The 18,467-nt window shown below is 42.8% G+C and overlaps 1 protein-coding gene across 1 annotated transcript in view; it reads right to left on the bottom strand.

The window, feature by feature from the left end:
- The window catches only part of LOC129006221 (amyloid beta A4 precursor protein-binding family B member 1-interacting protein), a 130,792-nt gene that overhangs the window by 39,223 nt on the left and 73,102 nt on the right, over positions 1-18,467 (bottom strand). Inside the window, exons 7-8 of the mRNA XM_054435683.2 lie at positions 17,584-17,743; positions 15,825-15,946 (exon numbers count right to left, since the gene is read on the bottom strand). Of these exons, the coding sequence (XP_054291658.1) occupies positions 15,825-15,946; positions 17,584-17,743 (282 nt within the window). The remainder of the gene's footprint in view (positions 1-15,824; positions 15,947-17,583; positions 17,744-18,467) is intronic.

Here is an 18,467-nt window from a genome sequence, read left to right as displayed (position 1 = left end):
CAGGTGCAGTGGCTCATGCCTGTAATCCCAGCATTTTGAGAGGCCAAGGCTGGTGGATCACATGAGGTCAGAAGTTCAAGACCAGCCTGTCCAAGATGGTGAAATCCCGTCTCTACTAAAAATACAAAATTAGCCGAGCCTGGTGGCACATGCCTGTAATCTCAGCTACTTGGGAGGCTGAGGCAGAAGAATCGCTTGAACCCAGGAGGCAGAGGTTGCAGTGAGCCAAGATCGTGCCATTGCACTCCAGCCTGGGCTACAGGAGCAAAACTCCACCTCAAAAAAAAAAAAAAAAAAAAAAAACACACATGGAACTACCTAAATCTAAGTCTAAGTCATACTCTGGAGCTAAGGACAGGTGACCTGCCGACCCAGGAGAGAGGAAATGTTTGTTTCTGCAAACCAGTGGGATTCTGAGATAGTATTTTTTTTTTTTTGAGACAAGGTATTGCTCTGTTGCCCAAGCTGGAGTGCAGTGGATCATAGCTCACTGCAGCCTTGAACTCCTGGGTTCAAATGATCCTCCCACCTCAGCCACTTGAGTAGCTGGGACCACAAGTGCATGCCATCACACCCAGCTAATTGTTTGATTTTTGCAGAAACTGGGATCTCACTATGTTGTCCAGGCTGGTCTTGAATTCCAGGTTTCAAGTGATCCTCCTGCTCTGCCTCCCAAAGTGTTGGGATTACAGGTGTGAGCCACCATGCCTGGCCTCTAAGGTTGCCTTTCATGCATCAATACACTGACTAATCACACACGCCCACACTGGCTGGTGAGAGGATCCAGGGCACCGAAGTCATGGGTAGACCTTCCTTTAACACATTAGCCCATGCTGGGGACCATAAAGGTGATTACTATATAACTTTCCTTCTAACCACACCTGGTCCTGGATGGTCAGAGACTGCCCTTGGTGGGCTGAGGGAGGCTGGAAGGGAAAGGAAGAGTGATGCCAGAAGGTATTAACACTTTTCTCCCACAATAGCTGCCAGGCTGTGGCTGAGACACTTCTACACCTGCACAAAGAAGTTGTGTTTCTGTCTCTGCTCCTCACTCATGCAGCCACCAGTAGAGTATAATCATCATCAAATTTCAGTTAAGAAACAGAATAATCTGTGGAATAAAAGTTGCCTAAAATATCAATAGTGATTATTGTTAAAGAGTGAGATTATGGATGATTTAGATTTCCTTCCTTATATTTTTCTGAATTTTCCAACTTTTCCTTTTATGATAAATTGATATTATTATTATTATTATTATTATTATTATTTTGAGACAGAGTCTCACTTTGTTGCCCAGGCTGGAGTGCAATGGTGTGATCTTGGCTCACCGCAACTTCCGCCTCCCGGAATTCAAGCAATTCTTCTGCCTCAGCCTCCCGAGTAGCTGGGACTACAGGCACATGCCGCCATGCATGACTAGTTTTTGTATTTTTGGTAGAAACAGGGTTTCACCATGTTGACCAGGATGGTTTTGATCTCCTGACTTCGTGATCTGCCTGCCTCGGCCTCCCAAAGTGCTGGGATTACAGGCGTGAGCCACCACACCCGGCCAGATATTATTTTTAAGTTAGCAAAAGAAAGTTATTAGAATAAATAAAATGTAGCACAGTAAGGAACTTATTTGAGGAACTTACTTGAGGCACAACCTTACATGAACTGACTTTACCTCATGTAAGGTTGTGCCTTATGTGAACTGACTACCTTATGTAAGCTTGTGCCTTACATGAACTGACTTTACCAATTCCTTTTCTGAAAAAGAGATTCTTAAGGCTTCTAGCAATAAGAATGGCTTATGTTAATACAGAATGATTTTCCATGTTCATACTCAGTCCTCAATTCTCAGACCTCTATTTTGGTTTCAGGTGACAGGGTTTAGGACACGCTATCCCAAACTATGGCACCTCGTCATTTGAGAAAACAGCAGAAGCAGGAAGGTCCCTCTCACCTTTTCCTGTCCTCCTCTGAAGCAGGTCTTAAAAGAATCCTGTGACCTTTCTGTAACGTAAGTCATAGAATCCTTGTGAGACAGGTGCCCACCCTATACCCAGAGGAAAGGAATGTCCCTATCTCTAAAGACACAGGGACCCAGAGAAGAATTGGAACAGGTCTTGCCAAGTTCCCCCCAGTTTATTTCCATTAGATCATGCACTTTTGTCCTGCAATCACACTTCTGCACGACTGTCCACAAAAATACCCACTTCTTCCTGTTTCTTCAGCTCTTCATTTCTGAAAGCTCCTGTGTTACTTACCTTAAATAAATTTCTGTTCTTTTTTTGTTGTTGTTAATCTGCCTTTTGCAATAGTGACCTCAGCCATAAACCTAGCAATGGGTTAAAAAACAGCTCTTTCTCCCCTACACAGGCAACGTCACTGATTTTTGTACAGTAGGCTTCTAAACTAAAGCCGCCTTAATGAGGATAATACTGTTCTACTGCCCCGGCCCACTTTCCCAAAAGAGACCACATCCCCTGCACAAGAGAGTCTCTGTAGGGGAGAAAAAGTCTTACCTTTTCCTCACCCATTGCAGAGGTCATGGCTGACACCCCTAGAACAAGACAGAGAGTAACAAGAGAAAAGCAACACAAATTCATCTAACCAAAGTTTTACATGACATTGGAGCCTTCAGAAATCAAGACCCAAAGAAGCAAACTATGTATTTTTATGCTAAGTAGAAGACTGAACTCTGAGTTTTCTTTTTTTCTTTTTTCTTTTTTTTTTTTTTGAGACAGGTCTCACTCTGTCACCGAGGCTGGAGTGCAGTGGCATGATCACGGCCCACTGCGGCCTCGACCTTCCAGGCTCAAGTGATCCTCCCACCTTAGCATCTTGAGTGGCTGGGACTACAAGGATGTGTCACCCCGCCCAGCTAATTTTTAATTTTTTTATAGAGATGAGGTCTCACATGTTGCCCAGTCTGGTCTCTAACTCCTGGGCTCAAGTGATCCTCCTACCTCCCAAAGTGCTGGGATTATAGGTGTGAGCCACTGTGCCTGACTTTTTTTTCTCTTGCCAGGATTCCTTTTTTTTAAAAAAAAAAAGAAAGAAAGAAAGAAATGCATAGATTATATGCAATCTTGCCCAAATTCCTTTCTGAGAGCCAGGGGAGTCATACCCTATAAACCACAAAATCTCGTGAAACAGGTTTTTAATTAACCCTGTAGAGTGTGGCTTACTTTCCAACCTGATTCTGTTATAGTATCACATAAGAGACAGCAGACCTCCTTATCTTCACTTAGGCATTCCTCTCTGTTGACTTCAAGTTTTTAGACAAAGCTCAGTTCTTTCAACCAATTGCTAACTCAAGAATCCCTAAAATCCACCTATGACATGTAAGTCTCTGCTTTGAGATGCCCTGCCTTTTTGGGAACCAATGCATACCTTCCACATATTGATTTATGATTTTATCTGCAATTCCTGTCTCCCTGAAATGTATAAAACCAAACTGCAAGCCAACTGCCAGGGGCATACTTTTTCAGGACCTCCTGAGACTGTGTAATCTCAGCTCAATCACTCATATTGGCTCAGAATAACCCTCTTTAAATATTTTGTCATAATTTGTTGTTGTTTTTTTTTTCATCATCAATCTGATGAAAGAAGTGGGTAATTACGGAGAAACATGATCTAATGGCAATAAACTGGGGGAGCTCAGCGAGGCCTGTTTATTTTGATTTATTTCTGTGTCTCTGTGTGACACTCTTTACCCCCCGGGTATGGGGCAGGACGCTTGCCACAGGAGGACCTTCCGGGGCAAAGGGAGGAGGTCAGAGAGTGATCTTTCTAGGTTTCGTGGCTTGCTTTGGAGAGAAGAAGTTGAGTTTCTATAACCTGCTTCAGGGGATAAATGGGGGAAGGAGAAAGGAGGGTGGGAGAAGGTCACAGATTGTCTGGCTTCTTAGAAGGTCCTTCTAATCTCCGTCGGTTTAAAGTACTCAGCATGCCACGGTGCCATAGTTTGGGGGCACTGTGTTCTGAGCGCTGGCATCCACCTTGGGACTACTGACTGTTGAAGATGAGAAATGATGACATAAATTATTATTTCATAATAGGCACAATGGCTTTGTAAAGCAGAGGACAGTTAACCATGCGGGGGCCTGAGCCACTCACAGGGAGCCACCATTCAAGGCCAGGGTCTTCCTTTTTTAAGAAATTTATTTATATTTTATTTTTTTTAATAGAGATGAGGTCTCCTGTGTTTCCAGGCTGGTCTTGAACTCCTAGCCTCAAGTGATCCTCCCACCTTGGCCTCCCAAAATGCTGAGATTACAGATGTGAGCCACTGTGGCTGGCCTTGGCCAAGGGTCTTTCAACTGTGCTCCCCCGTCCCTCCATGTCCTATAATTACATGAAGCCCCTCCAAGAGCATGCTGTGCAAATTGTCACATCCTCAGTCTTGAAGTGTACCATTTTCTAAAGTGGACCTGCCTGAGAATGGATGGCCCCTTTCACAATTGCCTTTTCATATGTTAGAAAGGAAAATCGCACCTGCACCCACACAGAATCTTACTGCCCCAGGGTAAGGCTCAAAGGCCCTAAACAAAAGGACAACTTGAAACACCAGTGTGGAGAAAGAAGACTCATCACAAATCCTTTTGGAAGTCATGCGGATTCTAATTCTTTGCTTTCAACATAATAGAAGGTACCTAATTATCTGGTCAGCTAATGGATGAAAAGAACCATCATTGATCCTCCTGTGGCTTTTGGCTAGTACCTTGGAAGGAGTTCAAAGAATTGAATGGCATTCTTCTGTTCCCATCTACTTATTTATGTGAACAAGGTTTCTCAATATAGAAAGTACTTAACATCTGTAAAAATGAAAAACTGGAATGTAATTGATACGGAAATTCATCCTTTGATCCTGGAATTAACCAGGGGGAAAATGACTCCATCTATCATCTATTTATAACATTAAGAGATGTCCCCTCCCCATTTTTTTTTTCTTGGTTTTTTTGGGAGATGGAGTTTCATTCTCGTCACCCAGGCTGGAGTGCAATGGCGCGATGTTGGCTCACTGCAACCTCCACCTCCCGGGTTCAAGCGATTCTCCTGCCTCAGCCTCCTGAGTAGCTGGGATTACAGGTGTGTGCCACCATGCCCAGCTAATTTTTTTTTGTATTATTAGTAGAGACAGGGTTTCACCATGTTGGCCAGGCTAGTCTTGAACTCCTGACCTCAGGTGATTCAAAGTACTGGGATTACAGGTGTGAGCCACTGTGCCTGGCCTCCCATTTTTGCTTTTTATGTTTAATTAATATCAACATTTATAATAAAAAAGGGTTTCTATGTTGTTTTGGTCAACTGTGATTTTTTAACCCTTAAGTGTCCTATGGTGACAGAAAAGAAAAGCTCACCCATCAATTTATAAACATAATTAGCTGAAGAGGAGTATGGGACAGAGAATAATAAAAGACTTTTAAGGATATCAATATATTACAATAGGATAAATCTTTGTGGAGAAAATGAAATGGGAACAGTTCAAAGGGAAAAAAAAAGGAACAATATAAAATGTCCCAAATGTTGAAAAAAGCTTACTGTACATCACCAAAAATGAAGATTAATGTCAATTATGGACTTTGGGTGATAATAACGTGTCAATATAGATTCATCAACTGTGACAAATGTGCCATGCTGGTGGGGGGTGTTGATAGTGGGGGAAGCTGTGTGTGTGCGAAGGCAGGGGATATATAGGCACTCTTTCTATTTCTGTCCAATTTGACTGTGAATCTAACTGTTCTAAAAAGAAAGTCTATAAAAAAATAAAAACTTATTCATGTGCTTCTTAAAAAGATGATGGTGGGAATCAAATTGTCATGGAACTGTATTTAGATTCCATTGAATAGTTTTTTTAAACTGTCAACATTCAAAATATTTTGGACATGGCATTCTTCGTATCTATTTAAACTTGTAGGCCAGGTGCAGTGGCTCATGCCTGTAGTATCAGCACTTTGGGAGGCCGAGGTGGGCAGATTACATGAGGTCAGGAGTTCAAGACCAGTCTGGCCGACATGGTGAAACCCCATTTCTACTAAAAATACAAAAATTAGCTGGGCATGGTGGCACATGCCTGTAATCCCAGCTACTCAGGAGGCTGAGGCAGGAGAATCGCTTGAACCTGGGAGGCAGAGGCTGCAGTGAGTCGTGATCACGCCACTGCACTCTAGCCTGGGCGACAGCAAGACTCCATCTCAAAAAATAATAACACTTAATAAATAAACTTGTGATGGAAAAATCTAGATGTCAACAAACAAATGTGTGAGGTGGCACACGGTTTTTCAAACTTCTTCTAGGGTTATGCAAGCACAAAGTTTGAGATCCATTTACAGAGGCAGCCATCATCTGAGGTTGGCTATAGGGGCTACGTGGGAACAGATGAGTAAGCTGCGGAAGGGAGTCCACCAAAGGGAAGAAGAAAGACACAGCTGTGCACAGGGACGGAGAGTGACAGAGAGAGATGGAGACCCAAGGGAGGGCTGGGGCCAAGATGCTTGCCATCATGATCCCAGCAACGCTCCAACCCCTGCACCAGTCCCTGGGAGGCCTGACTGTACTTCCTATCTTTCATTCCAATGAGATGCCTCTGGGTCCTTTCAGTAATCTGAAAAAATTCTAATTAGAGCAATATCTGTTCTTATACCCAAGGATCACCACTGACAGTTGATGGCAGGAGTTAACAGTGTCCGTGCACTCAGATTTCAGCAGTGGCTCTGGAGAACCAATGATGATGGTCTTGCACCCTCACCAAATCTCAATAGTTAGACTCATACTTGGCTCCTGCCTCTTGGGAGTGAAGCTAAAACACAGACTGTTCCAAAAAGCAGATAAGTTACTTTCAAATGGAACAGTGCATAACAGCAACCATCAGGAGAATTCATTAAGAGTTACTCTGTTTTCTCTCATTTAAAATGGGGTGATCTGCTATTGCCTCCCCAAATGTAGACAAGTTATCCTTTTGGAATTCCTTCCTAATTAAGCATCATTCTGTTCACAAATTTGCAGAGTTTAGTTTCTCTATATTCATTTATTATAGATAGTCTATTATATAGAACTTTACTGTAGATGATTGCTGAATTTCAGTTGAGATCAAACCACTTTACCTTTATGCATAACTTCACAATGTGGCAAGTGGTTTTCATGCCGGATTTGATTTTGTGAGGTAGGAAGTACAGCAGCATCAACCATTTTACAAACTGAGAAGTGAATTTAAGTATTGTCAAAGAGCACACCAAGATCACACAGCAGGTGACATTTGAAACCCAGGTGCGTGAAGCCACTTTTCCAGTCACCAGTGGAAATGGATGCCTAGTAATTATGCCTGCACAAGCATATCACTAATGTCTCTGAATTCTTACTTATTATTGTTTCTGAAAATGGAGCTCAAAGCCTCCCTCTGCATTCACTTTCTTGCCTCTCCCAGGCACTATCCCCCAAGACAAATAATTTGTAAAAGACCTCTGTTAAGTATTGAAGACTTCAGTATTGGGACTTTAAGAATGAAATTTTAAAGAGTTTTTTACAGTTTGATAATTTTCCAGAAAAACTGATATTCTGGGCCAGATAAGCTCTTTCTTAATTAAGCTGCAAATAAGTATTAATCTGTCTTAGTCTGTTTTCTGTTGCTATAGCAGAATACCAGACAGTGGGTAATTTATAAGGAAAATAAGTTTATTTGGTTCATGGTTCTGGAGGTTGGACAGTCCAAGGACATGGTGGAAGCTTCTGAGGAGGGCTTTCATACTGTGTCATAACATGGTGGAAAAGCAGAAAGCAAGTAAGCAGGCATGAAAAAGGCGGCAAGAGCAAGCTGAGCTCACTTTTATAGCAACCATGTTGCCCAGGCTGGTCTTGACATCTTGTGCTCAAGCAATTCCCTTGCCTTGTCCTCTCAAAGTCCTTTTGGAATTCCTTCCTAATTAAGCATCTGGAATTACAGGCATGAGCCACTGTGCCCAGCCTTAAACAAATTATCGAGGGTATTAGCACAGGGCTTAGACAAGAAGACTTTAGGTATTTCAAAATTACAAAGCCTCCCTTTTAGGAGCCATGACATCGATGAGAATGGTCACAGCCTGCTTCTCTCACTCTAAGGTCAGCAGGCAGAAGTCACTATGTATGCAGAGCACTGGCCAGAAGATAGATTCTAACAAACACTGAGAAAATGGAAATACATTTACTTAAAATTGGCCACTTCAAAAATGCCTCCACTTCAATTTTGGTCTTTAAATTTGATTGTAGATTAGGATAATGTATAAAAGTTGGCTTTTAAGAACATATTCTTATACAAAATAATTCATGAGAAGAATTTCTGCTTCCTGCTATGGTAGAGTAGTAATGGTTTGGATTCACGGCCTGGCCCAAATTTCATCTTGAATTGTAATCCCCAGTGTTGGAAGTGGGGCCTGGTGGGAGGCAATTTCTAACAGTTTAGCACCGTGTCCTTAGCGCTGTCTCATGATAGAGTTCTCAGGAGATCTGGTTGTTTGAAAGCATGTTGCATGCGCCCTCTGTCTCTTCCTCCTGCCCCAGCCATGTGAGGTGCTCACTCTCCTTCCCCTTCACCCTCTGCCATGATTGAAAGTTTCCTGAGGCCTCCCCAGAAGCAGATGCCACCGTGCTTCCTGTACAGCTTGCAGAACTGTGAGCCCATTAAACCTCTTTTCTTTTTTTCTTTTTGAGACGGAGTTTTGCTCTTGTTGCCCAGGCTGGAGTGCAGTGGCACAATCTTGGCTCACTGCAACCTCTGTCTCCTGGATTCAAGTGATTATCCTGCCTCAGACTCCCTAGTAGCTGGGATTACAGATGCCCCCCACCCCACCCCCACCATGTCTGGCTAATTTTTGTATTTTTAGTAGAGACAGGGTTTCATTACGTTGGCCGGGCTGGTCTCCAACTCCTGATCTTAGGTGATCCACCCGCCTCAGCCTCCCAAATAAACCTCTTTTCTTTATAAATTACCTAGTCTCAGGTATTTCTTTATAGCAGTGTGAGAATGGCCCAATACAAGTAGCTTGCAGTAGACAAAACAGCTAGAAATGCTGGATTTAATAAAAAATCTGTGTGAAGGCATTAGAGAACTATTGAAGCAATTAAGACTCAAGAGGTCAACATCTAAGACAGAAATGAACCATAAAGTGGTGTTCAGGTCTCCAGAAAGCCACACTTCCCCTCAGGGCATTTGTTGATGCTTAGTCTAGGGTGAGAGACTGGGAATCATGGCAAAGGATTTGAGCAGGCACTTCACGAAAGTGGGTATTCAAATGGATAATAAACATTTAACAAGATGCTACAATCACTGGCATCAGGAAAATTCAACTTAAAACCACAGAAGATGCCACTACAAACCCCTAGAATGGATAAAATTTAAAAACTAATGGCAACACCAAACGCTATCAAGGATCTGGAACAACAGGAATTCTCATACAATGTTAGTGGGAGGCTGAGTCATAGAATCTGTGTGGAAGCTGCTTGGCAGTATCTACTATAACTAAACATATTACCAGCCTGGCCAACATAGTGAAACCCCGTCTCTACTAAAAATACTAAAACTAGCCAGGTGTGGTGGTGAGTGCCTGTAGTCCCAGCTACTCAGGAGGCTGAGGCACGAGAATCACTTGAGCCAGGGAGGCAGAGGTTGCAGTGAGCTGAGATTGTGCCACTGCACTCCAGCCTGGGTGACAGAAGGACTCTTTAAAAAAAGAAAAAAACATAGTCTGGGCGCGGTGGCTCATGCCTGTAATCCCAGCACTTTGGGAGGCTGAGGCAGGCAGATCACCTGAGGTGGAGCTCAAGACCAGTCTGGCCAACATGGTGAAACCCTGTCTCTACTAAAAATACAAAAATTAGCCAGGCATGGTGGTGGTTGCCTGTGATCCCAGCTGTGCAGGAGGCTGAGACAGGAGAATCCTTTGAACCCCGGAGGCAGAAGTTGCAGTGAGCCGAGATTGCACCACTGTACTCCAGCTTGGGTGACAGAGTGACACTCAATCCCAAAAATGAAATAAAATAAAACAATAAAACTAAGCATATGCACAACCTGTGGTCCAGCAATTGCACCTATAGGTATATATGCAAGAGAAATGTCTACACATGTCCAACAAAAGACATATACTGTACAAGAATGCTCCCAACAGCATTACTTGTTAAAGCCCCACGCTAGAAACAAGTCAAATATCCATCAACAAGACAATGGATAAATAGGTTTTGGTATAGTCACACAATGGAATATTAACAGTGAAAAAGAATAAGCTAGTCCTATGGACAATAGCATGAATGAGAGTTGAGCCAAAGCAAAGCTAAACAAAACCAACCTGGGCAACATGGTGAGAGCCTGTCTCTAAAAAAAACAAAAACAAAACTTGGCTGGGTGTGATGGCCTGTGCCTGTGTTTCCGGCTACTCTGGTGGCTGAGGTGGGAGGCTCACTTCAGCCTGCAAGGTGGAGGTTGCAGTGAGCCATGATCGCACCACTGCAAGATCTGGCTGGGCAACAGAGCAAGACCCTGTCTCAAAAAGAAAAAAGTACTGTGCTATAATTCCATTTCATATATAAAGTTCAAAAAGAGGAAATGCTAAGGAGATAGAGGCTAGAATCATGACGACCTTTGTAATGGGGAGTAAGGACTGGGAAGGGCCAGGAGGAAGGCCGCTGCAACTCGAATGCTCTGTTATCTTCATGTGGGTGGTGATTACATGGGTTGGTTCACTTTGTTAAAATTCAGAGTGTACCATTATGATATGTGCACTAATTCATTAGTTACCATGGCAAACTGCAGATGCCCACTGAAGGACGGAAAGACATGCCATCCCCAAAAATGCTAGACTGGTGCACTGATTACTTCTAGTTGAAAACATTGGAGAAATTGCAGTTCCAGAAAGGGTGAGCTGACCTTCTCTTCCGGCAGGCAGCAAGCCATCAGGATTCCTCTGGGAGGGGAACCCTCAGCGTTTCTGGGCGAGAAAATAGCCCTTATCACCAGAGATTGGGAACTGGGCTGCAAAGGAGCTGAATAAATATACTCAACAAAGGAACCCATATCTTCCACTATAGATAAAGTAACCCTTATCTCCCCCCATATATCTTCTGGTGATGCCCTCTAGTGAAAGGAAAATAAAAACGCAGGACCCCAGTTCACCCTGCCAAAAGGAATAAAGTAAGCTGAAAGCTGAGTCATGCAAGACGCTGCCTTCCCTTTTGTTCCTAAACAGACAGCTACAAATAAAAGGTTAAATATCTCCACAGGGAGCAACTCTATGTTCATCTTTTTTTTTAAATTTTATTATTATTATACTTAAAGTTTTAGGGTACATGTGCACAACATGCAGGTTTGTTACATATGTATACATGTGCCATGTTGCTGTGCATAACAGCAACCATCAGGAGAATTCCTTAGGAGTTACTCTGTTTTCTCTCATTTAAAAATGGGGTGATCTGCTATTGCCTCCCCAAATGTAGACAAGTTATCCTTTTGGAATTCCTTCCTAATTAAGCATCTTTCTGTTCACAAATTTGCAGAGTTTGGTTTCTCTATATTCATTTATTACAGATAATCTATTACATAGAACTTTACTGTAGATGACAGCTGAATTTCAGCTGAGATCAAACCACTTTACTTTTATGCATAACTTCACAATGTAACAAGTGGTTTTCATGCTGGATTTGATTTTGTGAGGTAGGAAGTAAGGCAGCATCAACCATTTTACAAACTGAGAAATGAATTTAAGCTTGTCAGTGAATTTAAGTATTGTGATGAAAAATTTAGATGTCAACAAACAAATGTGTGAGGTGGCACACAGTTTTTCAAACTTCTTCTAGGGTTATGCAAGCACAAAGTTTGAGATCCATTTATAGAGGAAGCCATCGTCTGAGGTTGGCTATAGGGGCTATGTGAAGTTAATGGCTCCCATATCTCATCATTTAGCATTAGGTATATCTCCTAATGCTATCCCTCCCCCCTCCCCCTACCCCACAACAGTCCCCGGTGTGTGATGTTCCCCTTCCTGTGTCCATGTGTTCTCATTGTTCAATTCCCACCTATGAGTGAGAACATGCGGTGTTTGGTTTTTTGTCCTTGCGATAGTTTGCTGAGAATGATGGTTTCCAACTTCATCCATGTCTCTACAAAGGACATGAACTCATCCTTTTTTATGGCTGCATAGTATTCCATGGTGTATATGTGCCACATTTTCTTAATCCAGTCTATCATTGTTGGGCATTTGGGTTGGTTCCAAGTCTTTGCTATTGTGAATAGTGCCGCAATAAACATACGTGTGCATGTGTCTTTATAGCAGCATGATTTATAATCCTTTGGGTATATACTCAGTAATGGGATGGCTGGGTCAAATGGTATTTCTAGTTCTAGATCCCTGAGGAATCGCCACACTGTCTTCCACAATGGTTGAACTAGTTTACAGTCCCTCCAACAGTGTAAAAGTGTTCCTATTTCTTCACATCCTCTCCAGCTCCTGTTGTTTCCTGACTTTTTAATGATCACCATTCTAAGTGGTGTGAGATGGTATCTCATTGTGGTTTTGATTTGCATTTCTCTGATGGCCAGTGATGATGTTCATCTTATCTTCTGTAAAGTTCCAATTTACTGAGTGCGAGAGCAATACAGCCATTCGCTCTTCCCCTACCTGCTCCTTTTCTCTTGCAACGTGTGCGTTACCATGCCCTCCATCTTTCGCCTCCTTGACTTTTCCCCTTTACAGTTTTGTTTTTTGTTTTTTGTTTTTTTTTTTGAGATGGAGTCTTGCTCTGTCACCCAGGTTGAAGTGCAGTGGTGCTATCTCGGCTTATTGTATCCTCCACCTCCTGGGTCCAAGCAATTCTTCCTGCCTCAGCCTCCCAAGTAGCTGGGATTACAGGAGCCCACCACCATGCCCAGCTAAGTTTTGTATTTTTAGTAGAGATGGGGTTTCACTATGTTGGTCAGGGTAGTCTCGAACTCCTGACCTCAAGCGATCCGCCTGCCTCAGCCTCCCAAAGTGCTGGGATTACAGGCGGGAGCCACCGTGCCTGGCATCCCCTTTAAATATTGAAGCCCTCAAATTCATCTTTGGAGAAGGGCACAGACCACTGACTGTTTCTGTGATTCTGTTTGTTTGTTTGTTTTCTTCTGGGCACGTCCTTAAGCCTTGGCAAAAGAAACTTCTAAACTGATTGAGACCTGTCACAGAGACTTTCCGGTTTACACTCCCCTAGAAACTTTACTGCCCCTAGCCAGATTCCCTTTGTTCTGTCATTTCTTCTCAAATTTATTGTTCTTTGTTTAAAAAGTATAGAAGCATCTCGCCTCGGCCACTTCTTTAGACTTGACTCTTGTGAAGATCCCCATGTAGATGTAAAACTGATAAAAATGTGTATGCTTTTCTCTTGTTAATCCTCTGGTGTCAACTTGGTTTCTGGATCCAGCCTAAAGGGATATGGAGGTAATCTCTGATCCAGGCTACAGGGGTATGGAGGTAATCTCTGATCCAGGCTAAAGGGGTATGGAGGTAATCTCTGATCCAGGCTAAAGGGATATGGAGGTAATCTCTGATCCAGGCTACAGGGGTATGGAGGTAATCTCTGATCCAGGCTAAAGGGGTATGGAGGTAATCTCTGATCCAGGCTAAAGGGATATGGAGGTAATCTCTGATCCAGGCTACAGGGGTATGGAGGTAATCTCTGATCCAGGCTAAAGGGGTATGGAGGTAATCTCTGATCCAGGCTAAAGGGGTATGGAGGTAATCTCTGATCCAGGCTAAAGGGGTATGGAGGTAATCTCTGATCCAGCCTAAAGGGGTATGGAGGTAATCTCCAGCTCTCCCACCATGGCTAATCTTAGTTATACGATAGCTATTCCTTCTCTTAGTTATACAATAGTATAGCCATGTTTCATGACTCCTGGGCATTATTTTTATAGATTCAAGGGGAAAGGTGCCTCATGGAGGAGTTATGCAAAGTGGTGGCCCTGAATGTAACTCCCTAGTTTTAGCTGTGCATATCGTTGTTCAGATAGACACTACATTTCTCAGCTTTTCTTGTAGCTCAGTGTCAATTTCTGGCCAATGGGATGGAAGCATAAATCTGAATGTGCACTTCCTCAGCTCTTCCCTCACTTCATATGGACTGGAAAATGGCAAGGCGGAAAAGCTAACATGGAACCAAAGATGGAAACCACATATTGAAAATGGCAGAGCCATTCTACTAGGTCTATCTACCTGTGGCTGGACCAGTGTGTGAGAGAGAAATAAGCTTGTAGCTTGTTTGAACCACTGATTTAAGAGTCTCTTTGCTACAGCAACTTAGATGGTACCCTCACTAATGTAGTTGTTAAAGCATGCCATTGGGCTGGGTGCAGTGGCTCACGCCTGTAATCCTAGCACTTTGGGAGGCCAAGGCGGGTGGATCATGAGGTCAGGAGATCGAGACCATCCTGGCCAACATGGTGAAACCCCATCTCTACTAAAATACAAAAAAAAAAAAAAAAAAAAAAATTAGCCGGGGGTCATGTCATGCGCCTGTAGTCCCAGCTACTCAGGAGGCTGAGGCAGGGGAATCGCTTGAACCCAGGAGGCAGAGGTTTCAGTGAGCCGAGATTGCACCACTGCACTCCAGCCTGGCAACAGAGCATGACTTTGTCTAACAAAAAAAAAAAAAAGAAAAGAAAAAAGCATGGCATTGAAGGTAGTTATGAGTGAAAAACTTTGTACTTTTAATACTATTTAATTGTTTTGTTGTCAGTCAGCCACCATACAACCTAGGGAAGACCCCAGAAAATAGCATTTATAGGAGAAATTTTCCCGCAACGAAGCTGCCCTAATTCTCCCTCTAGTGATATGACACTTTTTTTTTTAACCTGTAAAAGGGAAAGGTGTCTGGAAAATGGAGAGGAACTTCTTTGCCTTTAACATTCTTTGATTTTCAAAAAGAAAGTAATGACCGTCACACAATTATAGTTGCTTGAGGCCACAGTTGGGAAAAAACCTGGACATCCTTGTACACATGACCTGAAGGAAGCATTTTCAAATATGAAGAACCAATATGAACAAATATGAAAAAAAGAACAAATATAAATTTATGCTTTTTACTTGCACAAATTGTTTGCAACAAAATCACAATAAATTGCACATGTTCTAGGTGGTCCTTTTAGTTTTCCCGGCAAATACAAGCACCAAATACAAACAACAAAGGAAAGAGCATCTTTCAAGCAAGAAGCAGGAAGAACCAACAGCGAGTGCATGAAGATATATTGGATTAATACAGCCACACAGAAACAGGGATAGAAGAGGATCAGACAACCACAGAGAGATAGGTTTTGGATTTGGAATGAAAAAAAGCAAAATGGATTCTTTTCTTTCTGAATCCTTCAAACGGCTGTTAGTGTACACATAGCTTAAGAGTTGAGTTTGTGTTTATTTGAAAATAATATATTTGTGATATTTTGTGAGACAATGAATGGTGTGGTTAGTATACAGGTGACATTAAAAAAAATCCTTGGCTGGGCAGAGTGGCTCACGCCTGTAATCCTAGCACTTTGGGAGCCTGAGGTGGGCAGATAATGAGGTCGGGAGATCAAGACCATCCTGGCCAACATGGTGAAACCCTGTCTCTACCAAAAAATGCAAAACAGTTAGCTGGGCCTGGTGGCACATGCCTGTAGTCCCAGCTACTGGGGAGGCTGAGGCAGGAGAACTGCTCGAACCCGGGAGGCGGAGGTTGTAGTGAGCCAAGATCACACCACTGCACTCCAGCCTGGGTGACAGAGTGAGACTCCGTCTCAAAAAAAAAAAAAAAAAAAAAAATTCCTTCATACTTCATAGGGTTTAACAATATGCAGGTCATCTTACCTGGGGGTTTTTAAATACAGCATATTTCTCCTCTTTCTCCAAAAATAGTATTTTATTTTCTGTGTCTCTTGTCCAGTCTGATAAGACTTCAACAACATTTTCATGGTCTTCAAAAAACCTCTCTGATGAAATAAGAAAAGGTATTCTTTCAGACCCAAGACATCAGAGTTTCCAAGTGAGAAACAAGCTATTATTGAGTTAATGCTTCATGACTTTCATCAGGTGCCTAGGATTCTTATTAGTAATTCTCACATGATGTCACACTGTAACATTTCTATTATGTTTCTCTTTCATTGTCTTCAAGTTATCTTCCATTAAAAACAAGATGAAAAAACCCATAACACAGTGACAATGGTCAGCTGTCACACTTTTTTCTTTTTTTCTTTCATTTTGTTTAAGAGATAGGGTCTCACTGTGTTGTCCAGGCTGGAGTGCAGTGGCTAGTCACAGGCTCAAGGCTCAAGCAATCCTCCTGCCTCACCCTCCCAAGTAGCTCGGCCTACAGGCATATAACAGTGTACCCAGAGACATACTTTTTTCATATCGACATTTTTTACTTTAAATAGTCCCAGATGGTGGCAAACGTTCTACGTGAGGTGGACAATCAGTCAACGACTGGTGAAACACTTTGAGTGAATTTGTGAGAGCCACAGTGTGTGTTCTAAAACATCACTCCTTAACACTCTAAAAGCAACGTGTGAATGCTTGAATTAAAACATAAAGAAAGGCTTTCATTTCTTCCCTTGACTCATAGAATTGAAGAAAACTTCAAGGGACTGCTTTAGTGTAAACCATCTTATCCAGAAAAAAAATTGCTCCAAAAGCTGCCAGCACAGGCAGTTCTCTGTCCCACTCAGCTCTCCTGAGGGATGACTGTCCCATTATTAAAAATGAGAAATATGATGATGTTTGCCTATAGTCCCAGCTACTCGGGATGCGGAGGCAGGAGGATCGCTTGAGCCCAGGAGCTCGAGGCTGCAGTGACCCATGATTGCGCCATTGCACTGTAGCCTTGGTGATAGAGCAAGACCCTGTCTCAACACCACCACCACCACCAAGAATAAGAAGTAACAGTATATCTTCAGTTAACCTTTTTTTCCACTTTTGAAAAATTCCATCAATGTCTACCAACTGTTCTTTGCACTGAGGCTGAAATTCTTCCACTAGACAAAGCATCAGAGTCTAAGCAAGTGGGGAGGGAGGAAGGGGAAATGAGCACTTGTGGGAGGCTATGTCAGGGTTATGGTCGGTTAAGGAAGCAACCGCTAAAGGGGCATTAGCCAACAGATACCCAGGCTCTCCTGCCACCTGCTCAGCTTATTAAGCATGCAGCATCTTAGTAAGTATCATCCAGCCACTTTCTTTCCCTTATGGAACCACTAGAGAAGCAGCAGTAATAATGCTTATATCCCCCAAGGTCTGGCCACCACCTGCTAGAATCCAAGTTCTTCACTACAACGAAAAGAAGAGTCAAGCACTAAATCCCATATAAGGGAAGTGAAAGCCTTGAACCAAAGTCTTCTCAAGGATGAACCAGGCCAGGCGCAATGGCTCACACCTCTAATCCCAGTACTTTGGGAGGCCCGGGTGGGAGGATCCCATGAGCACAGGATTTTGAGATCAGCCTGGGCTGCATAGTGAGACCCCGTGTCTATTTTTTATATAAAATTAAAGAGAAAAAAAGAATAAACCCAAGCCCGTTATACAGCAAACCCACAAGGTTTTTGGAGTACAGCCCATTGCTGGGGATGGGACTTACCAATTTGTAGTTCCGGGTAGATTTCATAAAGACACCAGTCTACATTGCAGTCACAATGAGTTTTCTCGAAAAGGTTGTCCAGAACATCTCGGGCCAGCTGCCGCTCATCCACCATCAGTGACTTTGTGCTGTTATCATTCATGTGCACCTTGATGACGAGCTGAGGATAGAACCATGGGGCAGCCAGTAAATTTCAGCAACTGGAGAAGGCTACTAAGATGAGGGTTTCAAAGTTGATATTGTTTCTGCAAATTTCTGTAAGAATGTGTTTCGTGAACTTGTTCCATCTAAACTCACTTGCATGCCAAGCACTTGTTTTAGGTGCTAGGATTATAGAGGTGGAGAAACCAATTCACAAAAAGAGAAAACAGATAATAAACAAAGTTCTTGTCTAGCCTTCAGAGACAGGGCAGTCTGGTGGGGGAGACAGAAAACAAACAGAACAAAAAAAGTGTTAGCTTCTTTCTTTCCCAATAATCTTTCCCTTGTTCTCATTCCATCCTGGAGCCCAGAAACTTTTCTAGATTAAAAGCTATGCCTGTATCTTTACTATTATTATTATTTTGAGATGGATTCTTGTTCTGTTGTCCAGGCTGGAGTGCAGTGGCGTGATCTCAGCTCACTGCAACCTTTGCTTCCTGGGTTTGAGTGATTCTCTTGTCTCAGTCTTCCTAGTAGTTGGGATTACAGGTGCCTGCTACTATGCCCAGCTAATTTTTTTTTTTTTTCAGTGGAGATGGCATTTCACCATGTTAGCCAGGCTGGTCTTGAACTCTTGACTTCAAGTGATCCACCCACCTTGGCCTCCCAAAGTGCGGGGATTACAGGTGTGAGCCACCACACCCGGCCACCTGTTTCTTTATAATAAACTGTTCTCTTTTGCT

This window comes from Pongo pygmaeus, chromosome 8 (assembly GCF_028885625.2).
Source record: "Pongo pygmaeus isolate AG05252 chromosome 8, NHGRI_mPonPyg2-v2.0_pri, whole genome shotgun sequence".
In the NCBI taxonomy this organism is placed as follows: Eukaryota; Metazoa; Chordata; class Mammalia; order Primates; family Hominidae; genus Pongo; species Pongo pygmaeus.
This window is presented reverse-complemented; position numbering and strand designations above follow the sequence as displayed.